General features: G+C 40.8%; 2 protein-coding genes across 6 annotated transcripts in view; one reads left to right on the top strand and one right to left on the bottom strand.

The window, feature by feature from the left end:
* Positions 1 to 8,283, bottom strand: part of UEVLD (UEV and lactate/malate dehyrogenase domains) — a 58,102-nt gene extending 49,819 nt beyond the window's left edge. For all 3 annotated transcript variants that reach the window (XM_004019458.4, XM_027960056.2, XM_060403988.1), the window contains exon 1: positions 8,160 to 8,283. In XM_004019458.4, coding sequence (XP_004019507.3) covers positions 8,160 to 8,201 — 42 coding nt within the window. In that variant the 5' untranslated portion in view covers positions 8,202 to 8,283. The remainder of the gene's footprint in view (positions 1 to 8,159) is intronic.
* A 79-nt stretch (positions 8,284 to 8,362) lies between these two features.
* The window catches only part of MISFA (mitochondrial sheath formation associated), a 14,354-nt gene continuing 6,332 nt past the window's right edge, over positions 8,363 to 16,384 (top strand). For 2 of the 3 annotated variants that reach the window (XR_001023408.5, XM_060403989.1), the window contains exon 1: positions 8,363 to 8,622. The gene's annotated coding sequence lies outside the window, so the exon portion shown is untranslated. The remainder of the gene's footprint in view (positions 8,623 to 16,384) is intronic. The other variant, XR_009597823.1, reaches the window with a different exon arrangement.

Genomic DNA, 16,384 nt, shown 5'->3' with positions numbered 1-16,384 from the left:
AACATTTAACTGAACACTTACTATGGGCTAGGCCCTGGGCTCTGAATTTTACAATCATGAATGGTATTTGATTTAATCTCATTAATAACAACCCTGTGAAGTAGGTAGGGCTTATAACTGCTCGACTTTATAGAAAATGAAAGCTAGAGAATCAAAATAACTTGCTGAGTTAGATAGCAAGTGAAACCACAGCTCAAACCCAGTGCCTGGGCCTTTAATATCTATATGAAATTACACTCCTGACATCATGGTTAAAGATCCACCTCTTATACCTGAATACCTCATTCACTTGAGATACCTTGAATTTCCCTTCCTGGCACTACAACTAGGTTTCAAAGAAAGAACAGAAAGCATGCAAGGGTTTGCAGTCAGGCTGAGAGAACTGCCTCCTCATTCATCCAGATGTAGTCTCAGAAACACCACCTTGGTTGCCCTGTGGGTAAAATCATTTAACTTCCTTGATCTTTTCTCATTGGCAAAGAGAAGAAGACTCCTACACTCCACCTCTTAGATTTGTGGTGGGGATTAAATGAAAAAAAAAAAAAGAAAAGTATGTTAACAGTCTATTACCATTCTGAAAATGAAATTGAGAAAACAATAAAAAAGAATAAAATATTTACGAATACATTTAACAAGATGCAAAACAGACTCTAAAAACTACAAAACATTGTTGAAAGAAATTAAAGTGGGTCTAAGTAAATAGAAAGACATCCCTTGTTGCTACATTAGAAAACTTCATATTGTTAAGATGGCAATAGTCCCCAACAGATTCAATGATCAGCAATCCACATTAAAATCCCAGCTGACTTTTTTTTTGCTCATTTGCAAAAATTCACATGGCGATCTTAAAATTCATATGGAAATTCAAAGAACACAGCCAAAACAATCTTAAAAAAGAACAAAAAAATCAAAAGAGTCATACTATAATCAAAAGACAGGCTACAATAAGACAGACAATAACAAATGTGGGAGAGGATGAGGAGAAATCAGAACCGTCTACACACACCACCGCTGGTGGTAAAATGGTGCAGCTGCTGTGGAAGAGTCTGGCAGTTCTTCAGAAGATTAAAGAGTTACCACTGTTGTTGCTTAGTTGCTAAGTCGTGTCTGACTCTTTGCCACCCTATGGACTGTAGCCCACCAGGCTCCTTTGTCCGTGGGATGTCCCAGGCCAGCATACTGGAGTGGGCTGCCATTTCCTTCTCTCGGGGATCTTTCCAACACAGGGACCGAACCCACATCTGCTGCAATGGCAGGTGGATTCATTACCCCTGAGCCACTAGCGAAGCCTGTTAGAGTTACCGTATGACCTAGCAATTCCACTCTGAGGCATACACCCCAGAAAAATGAAAACATGTCCACACAGAAACTTGCACACAATTGTTCACAGCAGCATTATTGATAACAGTCAATAAGGAAAACAATCCAAATGTCCAGTATGATATATCCATCAAGTGGAATTCACCCATAAAAATGAATAAAGAACTGATATATACATGGATAAATCATGAAAACATTATACTAAGTGAAAGAAAACAGACAAAAAGCCACATATTAAATGACTTGCATATAAAGTACAAAAATAGGAAAATCCATAGAAACAAAAAGTAGATGAGTGAGTGCCTAGGGCTGGAGGTGACTAGGAGAAAATCAAGAATAACTTCTAACAGATCCTGTTTCCTCTCTCTGAATCTTTTTTTTCATGTACAAGATCAATTTCTCATGTGCAAGAGATATAGCTCTACCACCTGGCAACTTCAGCAGGAAAGTATGAAAATCTCATGATTAACATTTGTAAAAGTGAGGTATTAAATGAAATGTGTGTACAACAGTAAGTGCAGACAGGAAATGATGAATCAACAGCATATCTAAATTACAGAGAGGCCTCTGAAAAGAGCTGTCTACAATTCATGTTAGAGCCTAGAAAGGTATAGGAACATAGAGGGAAGGAGGAAGGTCATTTTAGGAGAAGGTCATTTTGTTTGGGGGAAAAATTTTGGCAGAAGAAAAAGCATATCATTTATTAACAACTTGAAAACAGAAAACTCTTACTCATCTTTGTATTTCCCCACAGCAATCTGCACAGGGCATGCCTTCAATAAATGTAGGCTAACTGGATGGCAGCCAGCAAAGAGACAAGAGTCATACAAGTAGAGTGGACACAGAAAGCAATTATGATCCACAGGAGCAGCAATCACTAAGATCACTAAAATAAAGGGTCGACCAGTATTCCCTACAGCAGGGTAAACATGAATCCCAGATTCAGTGTTCCTGACTCAGTGAAATCAAAAGTGAATGAAATCATCCCAACTCTAAACACTAAACAAACGTACAAAAAACTGCACTTGGATTACACATTTATTATGCATCATATCATTTCTCTTTTGTTTTCTAGTTGATATTCTATGCTGTTTTCTACATTCTTAACATCCTCTGAGAATATAATAATTAATGGCTGCATAGGGATATATACTAGAATTGATCTAATTGCAAAGTAATATGAAAGTCTGTTGAAAAAGGGCAAAAGCACTCTTTGTTAGGGCTTGAAAACCCAAATATCACTACTAGTCAAATAGGTGATTTTCATTCTTGATGAAAAAGATCTATTTTATCTGTTAAAAATATATATATTACGGAAAAATCCCTAGAGGTCCAGTGGTTAGGACTCCATATTCTCACTGCCATGGGCCCAGGTTCAATCCCCTGTTGGAAAACTAAGATCCTGCATGCCTTGCAGCATGGCCAAAAAGAAAAAGTCATGTCACTTTTAGTCTATATGAAATAGAGTATCTTCCTAGTGTAATAGTAAATATAATCCACGACTATTAACATATAATCCATTACTATTCCTATACCACCTAAGAGAAGTCTGTGTAACATTCTCTGAAGATACACCTCAGACAATGCTATTTGCTTAAAGGGTGCAAGCAGCAAACTAAAGAGGAAAACTGGCCCATGAAATCCTAAAACCATTATACTGTCATACAAATCATTATGACTGGGGTTTCCCTGGTGGCTCAGTGGTAAAGAATCTGCCTGCCAATGCAGGAGACATGGGTCCGATCCCTGATCCTCGAGGTTTCCACATGCCACAAACAGCTAAGCCCACGTGCCACACTGTTGAGCCTACACTCCAGAGCCTGGGAGCCACTACTGAACCCACGTGCTGCAACTGCCGAAGCCCATGCGCCCTCGAGCCATGCTCCACAGCAAGAGAAGCCACCTCAATAAGAGGCCCGTGCACTGAAACTAGAGAACAGCCCTGCTCACCGCAACTAGAGAAAAGCCTGTGTGGTAGCGAAGACCCAGCACAGCCAGAAATAAACAGATAAATAAAACTGTACATTTAAAAAATGGATACGACTGCAAAATTGAGAAGTTACTAAAATTCAATCTTAATCTGCTCCACTGCAGTGTGCGTATTTAGTAGACTGATATTTATGAACATCAGAGTACTCCTGTATGACACTGCTCAAATGTTGGGCACTGAGGAGTATTTTATGGCATCACTTCTTTTTTTTTTTTTTAACAAATTAACCATTAAGGAATCTTACAAATTAAGTCCAACCCTATTATTTTATGAGTGAGCAAATCTAGGTTAAGTTACCTGTTCAAGGTAACTCAGCCAGGGAAGGTAGAAATAGAAATTAGGGAACCAGAAAATCTTTCCAAACCTAGTATTTAATATATACTAAAGAATATATATATATATATACACACACACACAAAAAAAAACATATATGTACATATATACACATTTTGAAAAATAAACACTTATAAACCAACCTACCCTCCAGTGCTGTCCAGCAAAAGTTTCTGCCATAATGGAAAAGATCATTGTGTGTGCTGTTGAATACAGTAGCCACATGTGGCTACCGACACTTGTGGCTGGTGTGACTTGAGAAACTCAATTTTTAATTTTATCTAATTTTGATGAATGTAAGATGCCGGGAGCCAGCGTGAGGAACTCTGCCCATGGCAAAGGTCATGAGGAAGGAGGCTTCGGCATATGCAAAGGCGGGATCGAGCCTCAGGAAACCCCCTGTTCCCGAGTATCTATCCCCAAAACCAGAGTCTACCTACTTCACTGTTTTATGCCCTCACCTATACCTCTGACTTTAAGGGGGCCTGTTCCCCCACCACCTCTCTCGGAGAAGGAGTTAACTTGCAGCTCCAGTTAATAAAAATTCCTGGGCGTGACAAGAGTGTTTCAACTTACAAACTCCTCTGAAGGTTCTCTAGCCTGCCTGAGCAGGTTCATCCAGCCACATGTGATTGTTTACAGCCTCCCAACATGAGAGGCACGAGATGCTTTAAACTTTCTATATACAGATTCTTTTGAGAAGTTACAAAATTATTAGTATAGTATTAGTGGGTTGATTAGAAATTATATTGGTGAAGGGGTTTTCATTTGTTGAGCCAATATTTGCTGCTAAATCTCCATATTCCCTGCCCTTATAATGAATATAACTAGCATATAGGAGAAATAAGTATTAACCTTTAAGATTAATCATGTTAAACCTTAGGCTAAGTAAATTCCCTTTCTTGATTGTAACTCACTACACCCTCACCCTATAGGAATGCAACTTTATTTGGAGGGTGGCGCCTGGTTTAAGAAAAAATCACCCCTAGAAAAAATAAGTTTTCTGGTTGACTGACCATTATCAGAAAGGGCCATAAAACATCAGCAGGCCTCATGGCCAGAAGATGATGTAAAACCCCTAAGATCTTTGTATAATTTTACATGAAGCACCTGATTTTGACAAAGGTCAGGTCTGCTGACTCCACGTGACTCTGTATTCATCCCTATGTATAACAAAAAGTATATAAGCAAACCTGAAAATAAATCAGATCAGTTTCTGGAAAGACTGATTCCCCCATGTCATTCTTTCTTTCCCCTTCTGGCTGAATTCCCATCTGGAGTGTGGATGCTATTCCACGTAAACCAAGTTATTCAGCCTCTTTTTCTCCACTAATTTTCCTACTACACTATTCTTTTCTAATCTCTCTTGATATCCGTAATTAAGTAAGTTTTTTCCTAGGACACCTACTCCGTCTCCCCTTCGAATTACCCTGGATCCACCGGGGCTGGACCCCGGCAGTAAAAAGCCACATGTGGTGAGTGGCTACCATACTACTGGACAGCACAGACCTTTCCAATCCCATTACATCTGTCTGGGTTTTTCTTCTCTCAACCATTCAACTGCCTACCTTAAATTGTAGTCATATTCCTTTGCCTTTCCTCCTCCATAGTTTTTATCATTTGTGTGCATCCTTAAATACCACTCTCTATTGCTTAGCTGCTTTTTGGTTTAATTAAAATATAATTTTGTATATAATCTCCAATTTTTTTCCTGAACATAGTGTTTCTAAGATTCACTCCTACTGCTGCATGTTGTAATATTTCATTCATTTTCACTGCTGCAGAGTAGTGTTTTCCATTGTGTGAATGAATATAGAACAAACTATCTTTTCCATCAATGAACATCTGGGTTGTTTCTAATTTTGAATTATGAATAATTCTGCAAATGTCTCTTGCTTCATATATTATGAATCATCTACAGTATCTACTTAGATGTAGAAGGACATAAAATAGACATAATCAAATTAATTTTAAAAAGCCCAAATTATTAAATAACCATTTAACCACCAACAGTGGGGATTCCCAGGTGACACAGTGGTAAAGAATTAGCCTGACAGTGCAAGCCTGACAGGAATATCCCCTGGAAGAGAAAATGGCAACCCACTCTAGTATTCTCGCTGGGAAAATTCCACGGACAGAGGAATCTGGTGGGCTACAGTCCATGGGTTTGCAAAGAGTCAGACATGACTGAGCAACTAAGTCACCCACGTAGTGAGAGAAAATGGTGTTTTACCATGTCTCAATTTGCTTTTCCATGGTTACTAATGGATTGGAAAAACACTCATTTCTCTGTCGTCTTCTTTTATTTTTCAAAAAATGACTATTTATGCCTCTTGTCCAATTTTGTATTGGTTTTAATACTGATATGTAGGCTAATTTATATAATCTGGATACCAATACTTTCGCAATTATGCATTACAATATTATTCACCAAGCTTGTATTTTGCCTCTTCACACTCTTTTTACACATAAAAGTTCTTAGTTTGAATGCAGTCAAATTTATCAGTCTCTTCTTTGAGTATTTTACATCTTGTTTAAAAAATGTTTGCATACTCTGAGTTCATGAAGATTCTTCCCTCCATTTACCTCTGTATGTTTTTAAAGCTCATCTCTTACATTTAAATCTTTAATCCATGGGGAATTTCTAGTTAGTAAGGTCCAATTTCATTTTCTCCAACATGGATAATCATTTGTCCCTGTATTCTCCTTTCTGTAGTTTCCTGCAATGCCTCTTCTGTTTTATAGAGCATTTTCAAAACATATGTGAACATGATTCTAAGCCCTCTAGTCTGTTCCCCTGGTTAATCATGCTATCCTATACCAATACCACACTAAGTCTCAATTACTAGTCTTGATATTTGGTAGAGCAAGCCCCACACCTATTCTTCTGTACGAATGTCAAGATTATTCTTGGCCTTTTGTCCTTCCAAATGAATTTTAGAATCAATTTGAAAAATTCCCCAAATACCCTGTTAGAATTTTGATTGGAACTGCATTGACTCTATAGGTCAATCTGGAGAAAGCAGATATCTTCATAGCCATGAAGTTGGAATATTTATCTAGGCGGGAATATTTTTAAGGTTTCCTTTGTTTTCAAGATTTTTCACATTCTCCATACAGTTGCTTGCTTTTAATGTACTATTCACAAAATTTGCAGCACTAAAATTATTTCTAAATATTAAGTTGTTATATTATTTGCCTACTTCAAGGACTAAGGAACTTTGGAAATATCTGCTAGACTGACTTGTTTCTAACTGGTTTCCTTAATTTACATATCCAACAGACATTTATTAAGCACCAGTGTGCCAGACTCTATCCTATGCACTTATAAAAATCTTCCTCAACTATTCTGCTTCAACCCCTGAGAAAATCACTGTCTCTCTTTTATCTTTTTCCTGCATTCCAGTCCCCTCAAAATTATTAAGTGTTTTTTTCTCGTCTCAACTTCAGCAATTCTTCCCCCTGGACACATCATGTTCCCCTCATTGAAAAACTTGATAGAGCGGTTCTTTTAATTTAATATTCTCTGAAGAGGAGCCAGAAAGCCTGTAACCCTAGGTACGATGATATTTCTTTTCCTACAAGACCTACACATCTGTCACAATAGATAAAATCATCCAAATTAGGCATATAAACAATTTCAATCAAAAAGACACGAACCCAACAAAAACGTCACAAATGTATGCTTTCCGCACAGATAAGTCTTACAAAGCGTTATGAATCACTGAACTAAGAAACTGGTGGAAAAGTATGCCTCAAGACTGTACACTGGTGGGGAATCAGACAGCCTGGACTAACAGCCTGGTGTAACATGGAAACTGACCTTAGTCACACCCTAGAATTGCAGGTCAGACTTCTGGGTCAGCCCTCCCAGTCAACCTTTCAACCTTAAGAGGACCTCTTCTGGGCGTTCCAACCCTGTTTTCATCCCCAAATCTACACCAGTCTTTCATTTACCGCAGTTACTTAGCACCCCCGTCGTTGTCAGACACAGGGCTAGATGAGGGAATAAATACAGCGCTGTCTGTGCCGCCATGAAGTTCACCTTCAAAGAGTAAGGTCTGTATAGAAATAATTACTCCACGGTGTGAACATCGATACATCCGAAAGCAAGGAGAGAGGAGGGAGTGATCCTATCTCCTAGGGAGTAACATCTGAATCCCAAAGAATGAACACTGCAAGTCAAAAACAGAGAGGTGTGGGTGAGGGTAGGCCATTTCTGCAGAGAGAAAGGCGTGGTTAAAGGGATAGGTGAGTGCTGGAAGCTGAGACAGAGAGAGAAGCTGGTGGCGTGAGAAGGTGTAAGAACGGGCGCAGGTTGGGGGGATCTCGGAACTGCGGGGGGAGCCGGAGCCGCGGCCGCACGGCACCCATTCCCCGCAGCCGGCTTCAGGCCAGCCCACCCTGGCTCCGAGCCCCGAGAAAAGCCGGTAAACGCCCCGAGGAAGTAGGCTGGCCACGGGCGGACGCCCCGGGACCCCGGCGCCCCAGACCCTGCCCGGCCGGCTGCCCGCACCTTGCCAAGGAGTCGCCTGAGAGCCTCGCTGTCGAACTCCATCTCCAGCCAGGACCGCGAGGCCGGTACCGCGACCCCAGCCCCAGGATCTCCTTCCGCACTTTCCCTGGACGGAGGCTGCCGCGGACCAAACTTCCCGAGCGGTCCTAGACCCCGCCCCTTCCCGGGCTCGAAAGTCCGCCCGCGTCCAACGCCCGGGGCTCAGCTCGGCTCCGCCCGCGGTCTGATGACCGATCGGCTGAGAACCGTGAGCGCCCACGGAACCATGACCCGGCTTGCTGGAAGGAAACTCGGGGACATCTGTGAAGAAAGGAATAGGAAGGACCCTAGGAGAGCCAGTAAAGGAGGTAGAAGACATTGGCGCTGTTCTGGGGAGAGAGTTTCGAGAAGGATGTGTTAAATTCGGCTGAGTATCGAGAAAGATCAAGACCCCCGAGTTGTAGTTGCATTTGGAAAGGAAGAGGTAATGGAAGTTCAAAAGCAAATCCTCGGTGGGGGGGAGGGGGGGCTAGACAGTAAAACCGAACAGGTCTAGAACCTTGTTAAAACTGGGAGGTAAGACAGCTGAGTGAGGGTTGTGCAACGTGGGGGGAAGGGGTTGGCTTTGCAGGACGGGGCAGGGCAGAGCATAACCACGCTGGCGGCAGAAAGAGGAAAAAGTCAAGTGACAAAAAGATTTTGAAGACAAAAGTAGGAGATTCGCGGATAAGGTCATCTGGAGCAGTAAGACGAAGAGATGCAATTTGCTGGCCTTGTTTGGTCTGCTTGAATGAGTTACTTACTTAGCAGCTTTGCAGCCCTGGTTTGAGCAGGTCTCCAGAGCTTGCTATTGTAACTCTAAAGAGGTTGTGTGGGCAGGAGGGTGATTGTATTTATGAGAAGAGCCAAAGGTAGGAATACTGTGACTCTATTAGTAGATGATGATGAAAGGTTGGAAGGAGCACTTATTTATTCAACAAACTTTTGTTGAACATGGGCTATTTGCTAGATATTGTTGGGGAGGAAGAAATTTTCCTCTATTTTTGTAACTTCTCGCTGGTCTAAAAAGTAAACTGACACCAGACAGAAAAACAGGAGAAAATCAGACTGAAATTAATAACACGTATACCTGGGAGAGACCCAGGAGAACTGTGAGTAACCACGATGGGGGTTGTGGTTTGAAACCTCAAAGGGGAGATAGTTTACATGGAGATGAAAAGTAAATGTTGGATAAACAAATATTTGCTGAGCCTTGTAGAGCCTAGGAGACTCTGAGTTCTAGGCTCTGCTGAGTTACTCCCACGCCTAGCTCATATTCCTTGCGGGTGATAGCTTACCTGGGGAACAGACCCTCTATCTAAAACCTTTGAGGCAGGTAAAAGTAAAAGTGAAGTCGTGTCCGACTCTTTGTGACCCCATGAACTGTAGCCTATCAGGCTCTTCCGTCCATGGGATTTTCCAGGCAAGAGTGCTGGAGTGGGTTGCCATTTCTTTCTCCAGGGGATCTTCCCAACCCAGGAATCAAACCCCGGTCTCTCGAATTGCAGGCAGATGCTTTACCGTCTGAGCCACCAGGGAGTAGGGGAAGGTCAAAGATTCTTCCTGAGTCTCTTGGGCTTTAAAAGTAATCATCGTCAATTAATCCTCCTACCAAAGGGACACGTTTTAGGGTGGCAAATTTTGCTCCCCTACAGTATTTTTCTAGATCTGACGATAGAGAAGTAAACAAAGTAGACAAAAGTATTGGCAGTCCTCAGGATGTCATTCTTTTATTAGTAAGAGCAAAACAATAAATATACTAAGTAAATGAGACCATATGTTAGAAGTGATTACATGTCGTGAGGAATAAATTTTTTAAAGGCAGGGTAAGAAGGTAAGGGTAGGTCTCCCTGACAGACTAAGCATTCCGTGTTAGAGGACATCCAGGGCCTTTAGACAGGTGTGTGCTTGGGGAAACTGCAGGGAGGCCAGTGTGGCTGGAGCCAAATGAAGAGGTGAGGAAGCAGAAGTAGGCAATTCAAAGAAACACGGGGGAGCCACAGATGGTTTAGGGGCAATGATTCTTCCAGTATGGTCCCCAGATTTCCTCGGTATCACTTGGATCTTTACAGAAATGTGCATTCTAAGGCCCCACCCCAGACTTAAATAGGAAACCCTGGGGATTGGGTCAAGCGGTCTTTTGTTGCTTTTTGTTTTTGATTGGAGTTAGTTTCTGCTGTAAAGCAGTCTTTACAAGCCTGCGTGATTCTAATGCATGATAAAGTCTGAGACCCACTAAAGGGATTTTGTGGATAATTGTGACTCTGGCTTGTTAGTGCCCTCCCGCAAGAGACCATCAGGAACACACCCACACTCAAGTAGGGTTGATCCCTCCTTGTGGTAAGGGAGCACGTACTGTGGAAAACTGCCAGGACGACTGAGTAAGAGCGTGGAAAGAACCTATTTCAGGATTTGGGCTCTGGGTAATTTGGGAGAGGACTTATGGAATCAAAGCTATACTTTGGATTGGGTGTTTTCAGAAGCCAGGGACAATTCTGAGATTGGATATCTCAATAAATATTATCTCTCAGATGGCCAAATGGGAGCAGGGTTAAGGCTGTAATTGGTAAAGCAGCAGTAGTCACATCAGCAGAGAGAAGAGGATGTTTGCTATTTCCTGGGTTGCACAGTAACCTTGTTTTTGTCTCTGCTTAGATGAAGTTATGATAAGGACTTGTTTTGTCTCATCTTATCATGGTCTGTGCTGTCTGATGCCAGTGTTCGGAGAGATTGTTTATATCCAACAAGAGATAACAGAAGCTTGGCTGTGAGTCCAGGTCATCTTCTAGCAACACTGAGGCCTATCTGGGTCAGTCCAGTTCTCAGATGTCAGGGGCTGCTTTTTTCTTCCTTAAACTTTTGCTCTGAGAAAAAGAGGATGCCACTGCAGGGTTTTGAACAGAGGAGTGACATGACCTGAGTTGTAAAAGAAGTCTGACTGCTTCACTGTGAAGAGAGGAGGCGGGGAGTGGAAGCCAGGAGACAGGTAGGAGGTGAGAAAGTTGAAGGATGAGGCCTCTTAAGAGCACATCACCCAGACCTATCACACCTCAGGAACTGTGAAACTTCCAGGGATTCTGAGGTCTTACAGATCCCGTCACAAATCCATTAATCAAGGAAAAGCGATCTAGGTAGAAGAAAGGCCTAAGCAAGTTTCTTCAGTCTTTTATGAAAACCTTTTATGAAAGAGGCCTTCCATTCAAACCAGAAATTCTCTTCCGGTTTAATCACTGTGGATTGATCACAGGCACTAGGACACTATGCCTGTTTGTGCGTGCACGCATGCTATCATTTCCCACATGGAGGATACATTGCTCAGAGTTTTATGTGCTCTGTTGCATGAATTCACCTAGATGGGATTTGTATCAATTATTATTGATAATAATATTATTGTTGTTGATAATATTATTGGAATAATTATTATCAATTATTATCTCTTTTACTGATGAGCAAACTGGGGTTTAGTGAACTATTTATTATCTATGTCCTTGTTTCTGAGATCCTGTTGAATAAGAGACATATCACTGACAGTGTTTGGAGGGAGAAAAGATTACGAAATTAAATATGTACTAGTTTTAACCTCACTTTGGGGAATTTGTCTTACAGAAATAAAAGTACCCAGGATGTTTGTACAAAGATGTTCATTATATTAAAAGGGGAAAAAAAGCCCCCAGGCTAAGAGATGGGTAATGTGTATATTCTGCACCTTTGTTTATAGCTTGAAAAAAATCACAAGAATGACTTGTTTAAAATTATAATATTTTTTATTTGTACTCTGCTTCTGATCTCTGTTTATATTCTGCTTTCACAATTATGGGTCCTACCAGACACATTATTTAGGGATAAAACCTTGGTATTCTGACTATCAGACAAATGTATCCTTATCATTTACTTCTTAAAAAACTTTTTTTTAATTGTAAAATACACGTAATGTACAATTTACTATCTTAACCATTTTAAGTATGCAGTTCAGTGGTAATAAATACATCCATAATGTTTTATAGCCATCACTACCATCTGTCCCCATAAATCTTCTTATGAAACAAAGGCCATACCCATTAAATAATAACTTCCCATTCTTCCCTCCCTCCAACCCCTGATAACCACCATTCTGCTTTCTGCCTTTATAATTTTTACTGAAGTATGCCACCAATGGAGTAGAGAGTCCAGAAACAGACCCTCACATTTATAGTCAATTATTTTTGACAAAAGTGTCAAGACCATTCAATGGGAAAAGAATAGTCATTTCAGCAAATGGCATTGGGAAATCTGACTATCCATATGCAAAAATGAAGTTAGATCCTTATGCAATACCATATACAAATATTAACTTAAAATGGATCAAAGACCTAAATGTTAAGACTTAAAACAATATAACTCCTAGGAGAAAATATAGGAAAAAAACTTCCTAAGATTAGATTTGCAGTGATTTCTTGGATATGACATGAAGGACATAGGCAACAAAAGAAAAAAATAGACAAATTGGACCTCATAAAAATTTAGAAATTTTGTTCACCAGAGGACAGTATCATTTACTTCTTAGATGTGTGAAGATTGTGGTGTTGATCGCTGACCAACAGCATATGCTGCATCTCAGGCAGTCCTGCCACAAATGTCCTTTGACCTCGTGAAATGAAACTGTAATCTTTCTTTTTTAAACTGGTTCTTTTTTTATAAAGATTTTATATAACCTCTCATGCTCTATCTGAACCAGCATAACTCTTTGAGGATCACTTTGCCTTCTCCGGTGAAGTAAAAAAACATAATACTCAAGAGAAATTTGTCTAAGAAATTTTGTTTTTCGCAATCACAATAATGTTTATGGTGGTAAAAAGTTGGGGGAAAAAAGAAGTCTAAATGCATATTTTGCCTATTGCTTGCTTATTACCTTTCAGTTCCAAGCCCACCATTCATTGCTTGCTCTGCTGTACTGGAACTGAACCTTTTAAGCATTTTCCCCTGCTAGTGGGCTTGATATTAAGTTCTGTCGATAGAGGGCCTAGGGTGATACTAAGGAGGAAGAGACTTCCTCCCTCCAGTGTGCTATTTTGGTCCTACTGTGTGGCTGCCAGGGGTACGAGTGGGGTGGTGGTGCTCACTGTGTGCAGCTTCAGTGGTCCTCTGTAAACTCCTCCTCACTGAGTTTCAGTGGTACCTGTGATAGTCAATCAGTTCTATGCGCCGCCCCCGCCCCCACAGTGAGATGGCTTTCTAGTCCATTCTACTGGCATATCCCCAGAAGGTAGATTCTCAGTGAAGATCAGTAAACCTGACAAACCATCCCCCCACCGCCTCCCGCCACCAGAGACTTCCAGCAAACTCCACCAGCATCTCAATGAGTGGTTCCCTATGTACCAGCTCCAGCCTGCAGCAGCTCATTGGATTTTCCCTACCATCCAGCTGACCCTGACCATCACTTCTCCAACAAGTTTTGGATCTCTGCCCTAGAGGGGAAGGCACTCTTTCCAGTTTATTCCTACCTTGGATTCTTTGCCTCAGTTCTAGTGGTGATGACTGCTGTCTATATATGCTAGTCCTATGATATGTACAGCTTTCAACCTCTTCCATTAATCTCCTGTTCCTAGTTACTAATTCTTTTTGTTGAATTTTCTCTGTCCAAATTATTGTGGTTTCTATCTCCTGACTCGATCTTGCCTGATATATCTATTACTGAGATAAAGATGAGGGAACTCCGTGGCAGTGGTTAGGAGTGGCACTTTCACTGCTGGGGCCCATGTTTCATCCCTGGTTAGGGAAGCTGCACAGCACAGACAAAGAAAAAAGAAAGAATAAGAGAAAGGGAGAAGGAGGACATACACGTGGAATACTATACAGGAACAAAAAAATAAGTTAGACTTCTGCTTCTATGAATGATCAGCCTCTACAGGAGTTGCCTTCTTTCCATAAACAAATAGAAAATTGTACAAAATATATGAAATAATTATCTTCAGGTCTTGCACAAGGGCCAGCACCAGTCCTTGAACTTTGAAAGACAGGAAACGAGAGAGTTGAGCCTTCCAGTTGCCCCAGCCTACTGCATCGAGGCAGCTTTCAGCCTGCAGCACAGACATGGGTTACCCGAATGAAGCCAAGTCAAAAGAAGGATAGTGGTGTGCCAAGGAAACCAGAGTGCCAGGAACTTGCAGGGTGGAGTCCTGAAAAGAGGCGATTCCACAGAGGAAGCACTCTGCAGATCTCCACAGGGACCCCTGTGAGTCTTTGGCTGAGTTCTGTCTATGCATATGTGGGGTAAAGACTCCGTGAGGCTGGGAACAAGAACCACCCAGAAACAGTAAGCCAAACACTTGTGGGAGCTCCCAAAGAGGCTGGGGATGTGGAAAATTCCACAGAATGGGAGACCTAACACCATAGGCATCAGGGAGAGTGTTCAGAAGGGTCATAGTTCAGCAATAGGGGTGATTACTCTTAGAGTAAAGGCTGTTCTTGATCCGCCGCTGCAGAGCTTTAAACACACCTCAGAGAACCAGACTGACTCAGAGAACGTAACTGAATCCCAGAAGGAAACCCAGCACTGCTGAATAGAATGCAAAAAATTCCTGCACTCAAGTGTAAAATTCCCAATGTTGAACATCTAACCAAAGTTGCCAGGCATTCAAAGAAGCAGGAAAATATCATCCATGACAACGAGAAAAAACAACCACCGAAACAGCCCCAGAAGTAACAGCAATGGGCCCTTAAAATGTTTATTATCAATCTCACAAATACGCTCAATGATGTAAAGGAAAACATGAACATGATATGGAGAAAACTGAAAGATAGCATTTGAAAAAAAAAAAGAAATTGAACTTCTAAGAGATGAGAGATACAACATCAAATTTAAAATATACTGTATGGGATTAACAGAAGCTTAGAGGATTAGCAGGAAAGATGATTGAAGTTGAAAAAGACTGCGATAGAAAATATCCAAAGTGGAACACAAAGAGAAGAATAATGAGCAGAGTTCCAGCAGGCGGTGGGACAAACTCCACATGTAATGGGGGTCACAGAAGAGGAACTGGGGGACAGAAGAAATGTTTGAAGAAACAGTAGCCAAACATTTCTCCAGTTTTATGAAAAGCATAAACACACTGATTCAAGAAGTTCACCAAACCCCAGGTAGAAAAAGCATGCAGAAATTTACACAAAGCAACCACAAAATCAAATTGCTGAAAATTAGTGATAGAGAAATTTTTAAACAGGCACTTTCCTTATGATCCACTAATCCTCCTCCTGGGATTTACCCTAGAAAAATTAAAACTTATGTTCCCTCTAAAAATTATATGCAAGTATTTATAACATCTCTGTTTTACATAGCGCAAAACTGGAAACAACCCTAACGCTATTTGACAGGGAAATTGACAAACTGATACAACCGTACAATGCAATAATACTCATTGAGAAAGAACTGACTATTGTACAACATGAATGAATCTCAAAAGCGTTAATGCTAAGTGAGAGAAGCCAGTGGAGAAGCCAGTGGAAGAAGGTTATGATTCCATTTACGTGAAGTTCAGTGGTTGTCAGGGACCAAGGGATTTAGGGAGAAGGGATTGACTTCAGAGGGGTGTGGGGAGTTTTTTGAGATGATCACAATTTTGTCTGTCTTAATTTTGGTGGTAGTTACAAGACTGATACATTTTTTAAATTGTATCAATCATACACTGAAAATGAATGTGTTTTATCCTATGTAATTTATACCTCAATAAAACTCCTTATTAGAAATGGAAGAAAGAATGTGTTTAGATTTTTTTCTCAATTGACCTAGGATGTATTGTTATAGGAGAAAAGCCAGTAATGAGTTAGCAAAAAGTTCGTTCAGGTTTTCCAGTAACAATTTAGAGAAAAAATCTGAACAAACTTTTTGGACAACCCAATATGTAGTAGAATATGTGGTATGATCACCTTTAATGAAACAACACTAAAAACCCCTCTGTGTGTATCTCTGTGTGTTCCTGTGTACCTCTATATGTATAGCCCTCTGTGTGTCTAATGATATTCACAAGCTCCTGGGTAAGTCTTTGGCAGAAGAATACACGCTAGACTGTAACACTTGTTACATCATGGGGCTAAGAAGAGGAAGAATATTACAGTTTTCTTTATACATCTTTGGATGATTTCATGTTTTACAATGAACACCCATTAGAAAATCATGAAAATAAGGGAAAGGATATCACACTAATGGGATGTGTATGTAGGAAGAACTCTGA

This window comes from Ovis aries, chromosome 21 (assembly GCF_016772045.2).
Source record: "Ovis aries strain OAR_USU_Benz2616 breed Rambouillet chromosome 21, ARS-UI_Ramb_v3.0, whole genome shotgun sequence".
NCBI lineage: Eukaryota > Metazoa > Chordata > Mammalia > Artiodactyla > Bovidae > Ovis > Ovis aries.
Note: the sequence above shows the minus strand (reverse complement) of the source record. Positions and strands in the feature narration are given on the sequence as shown.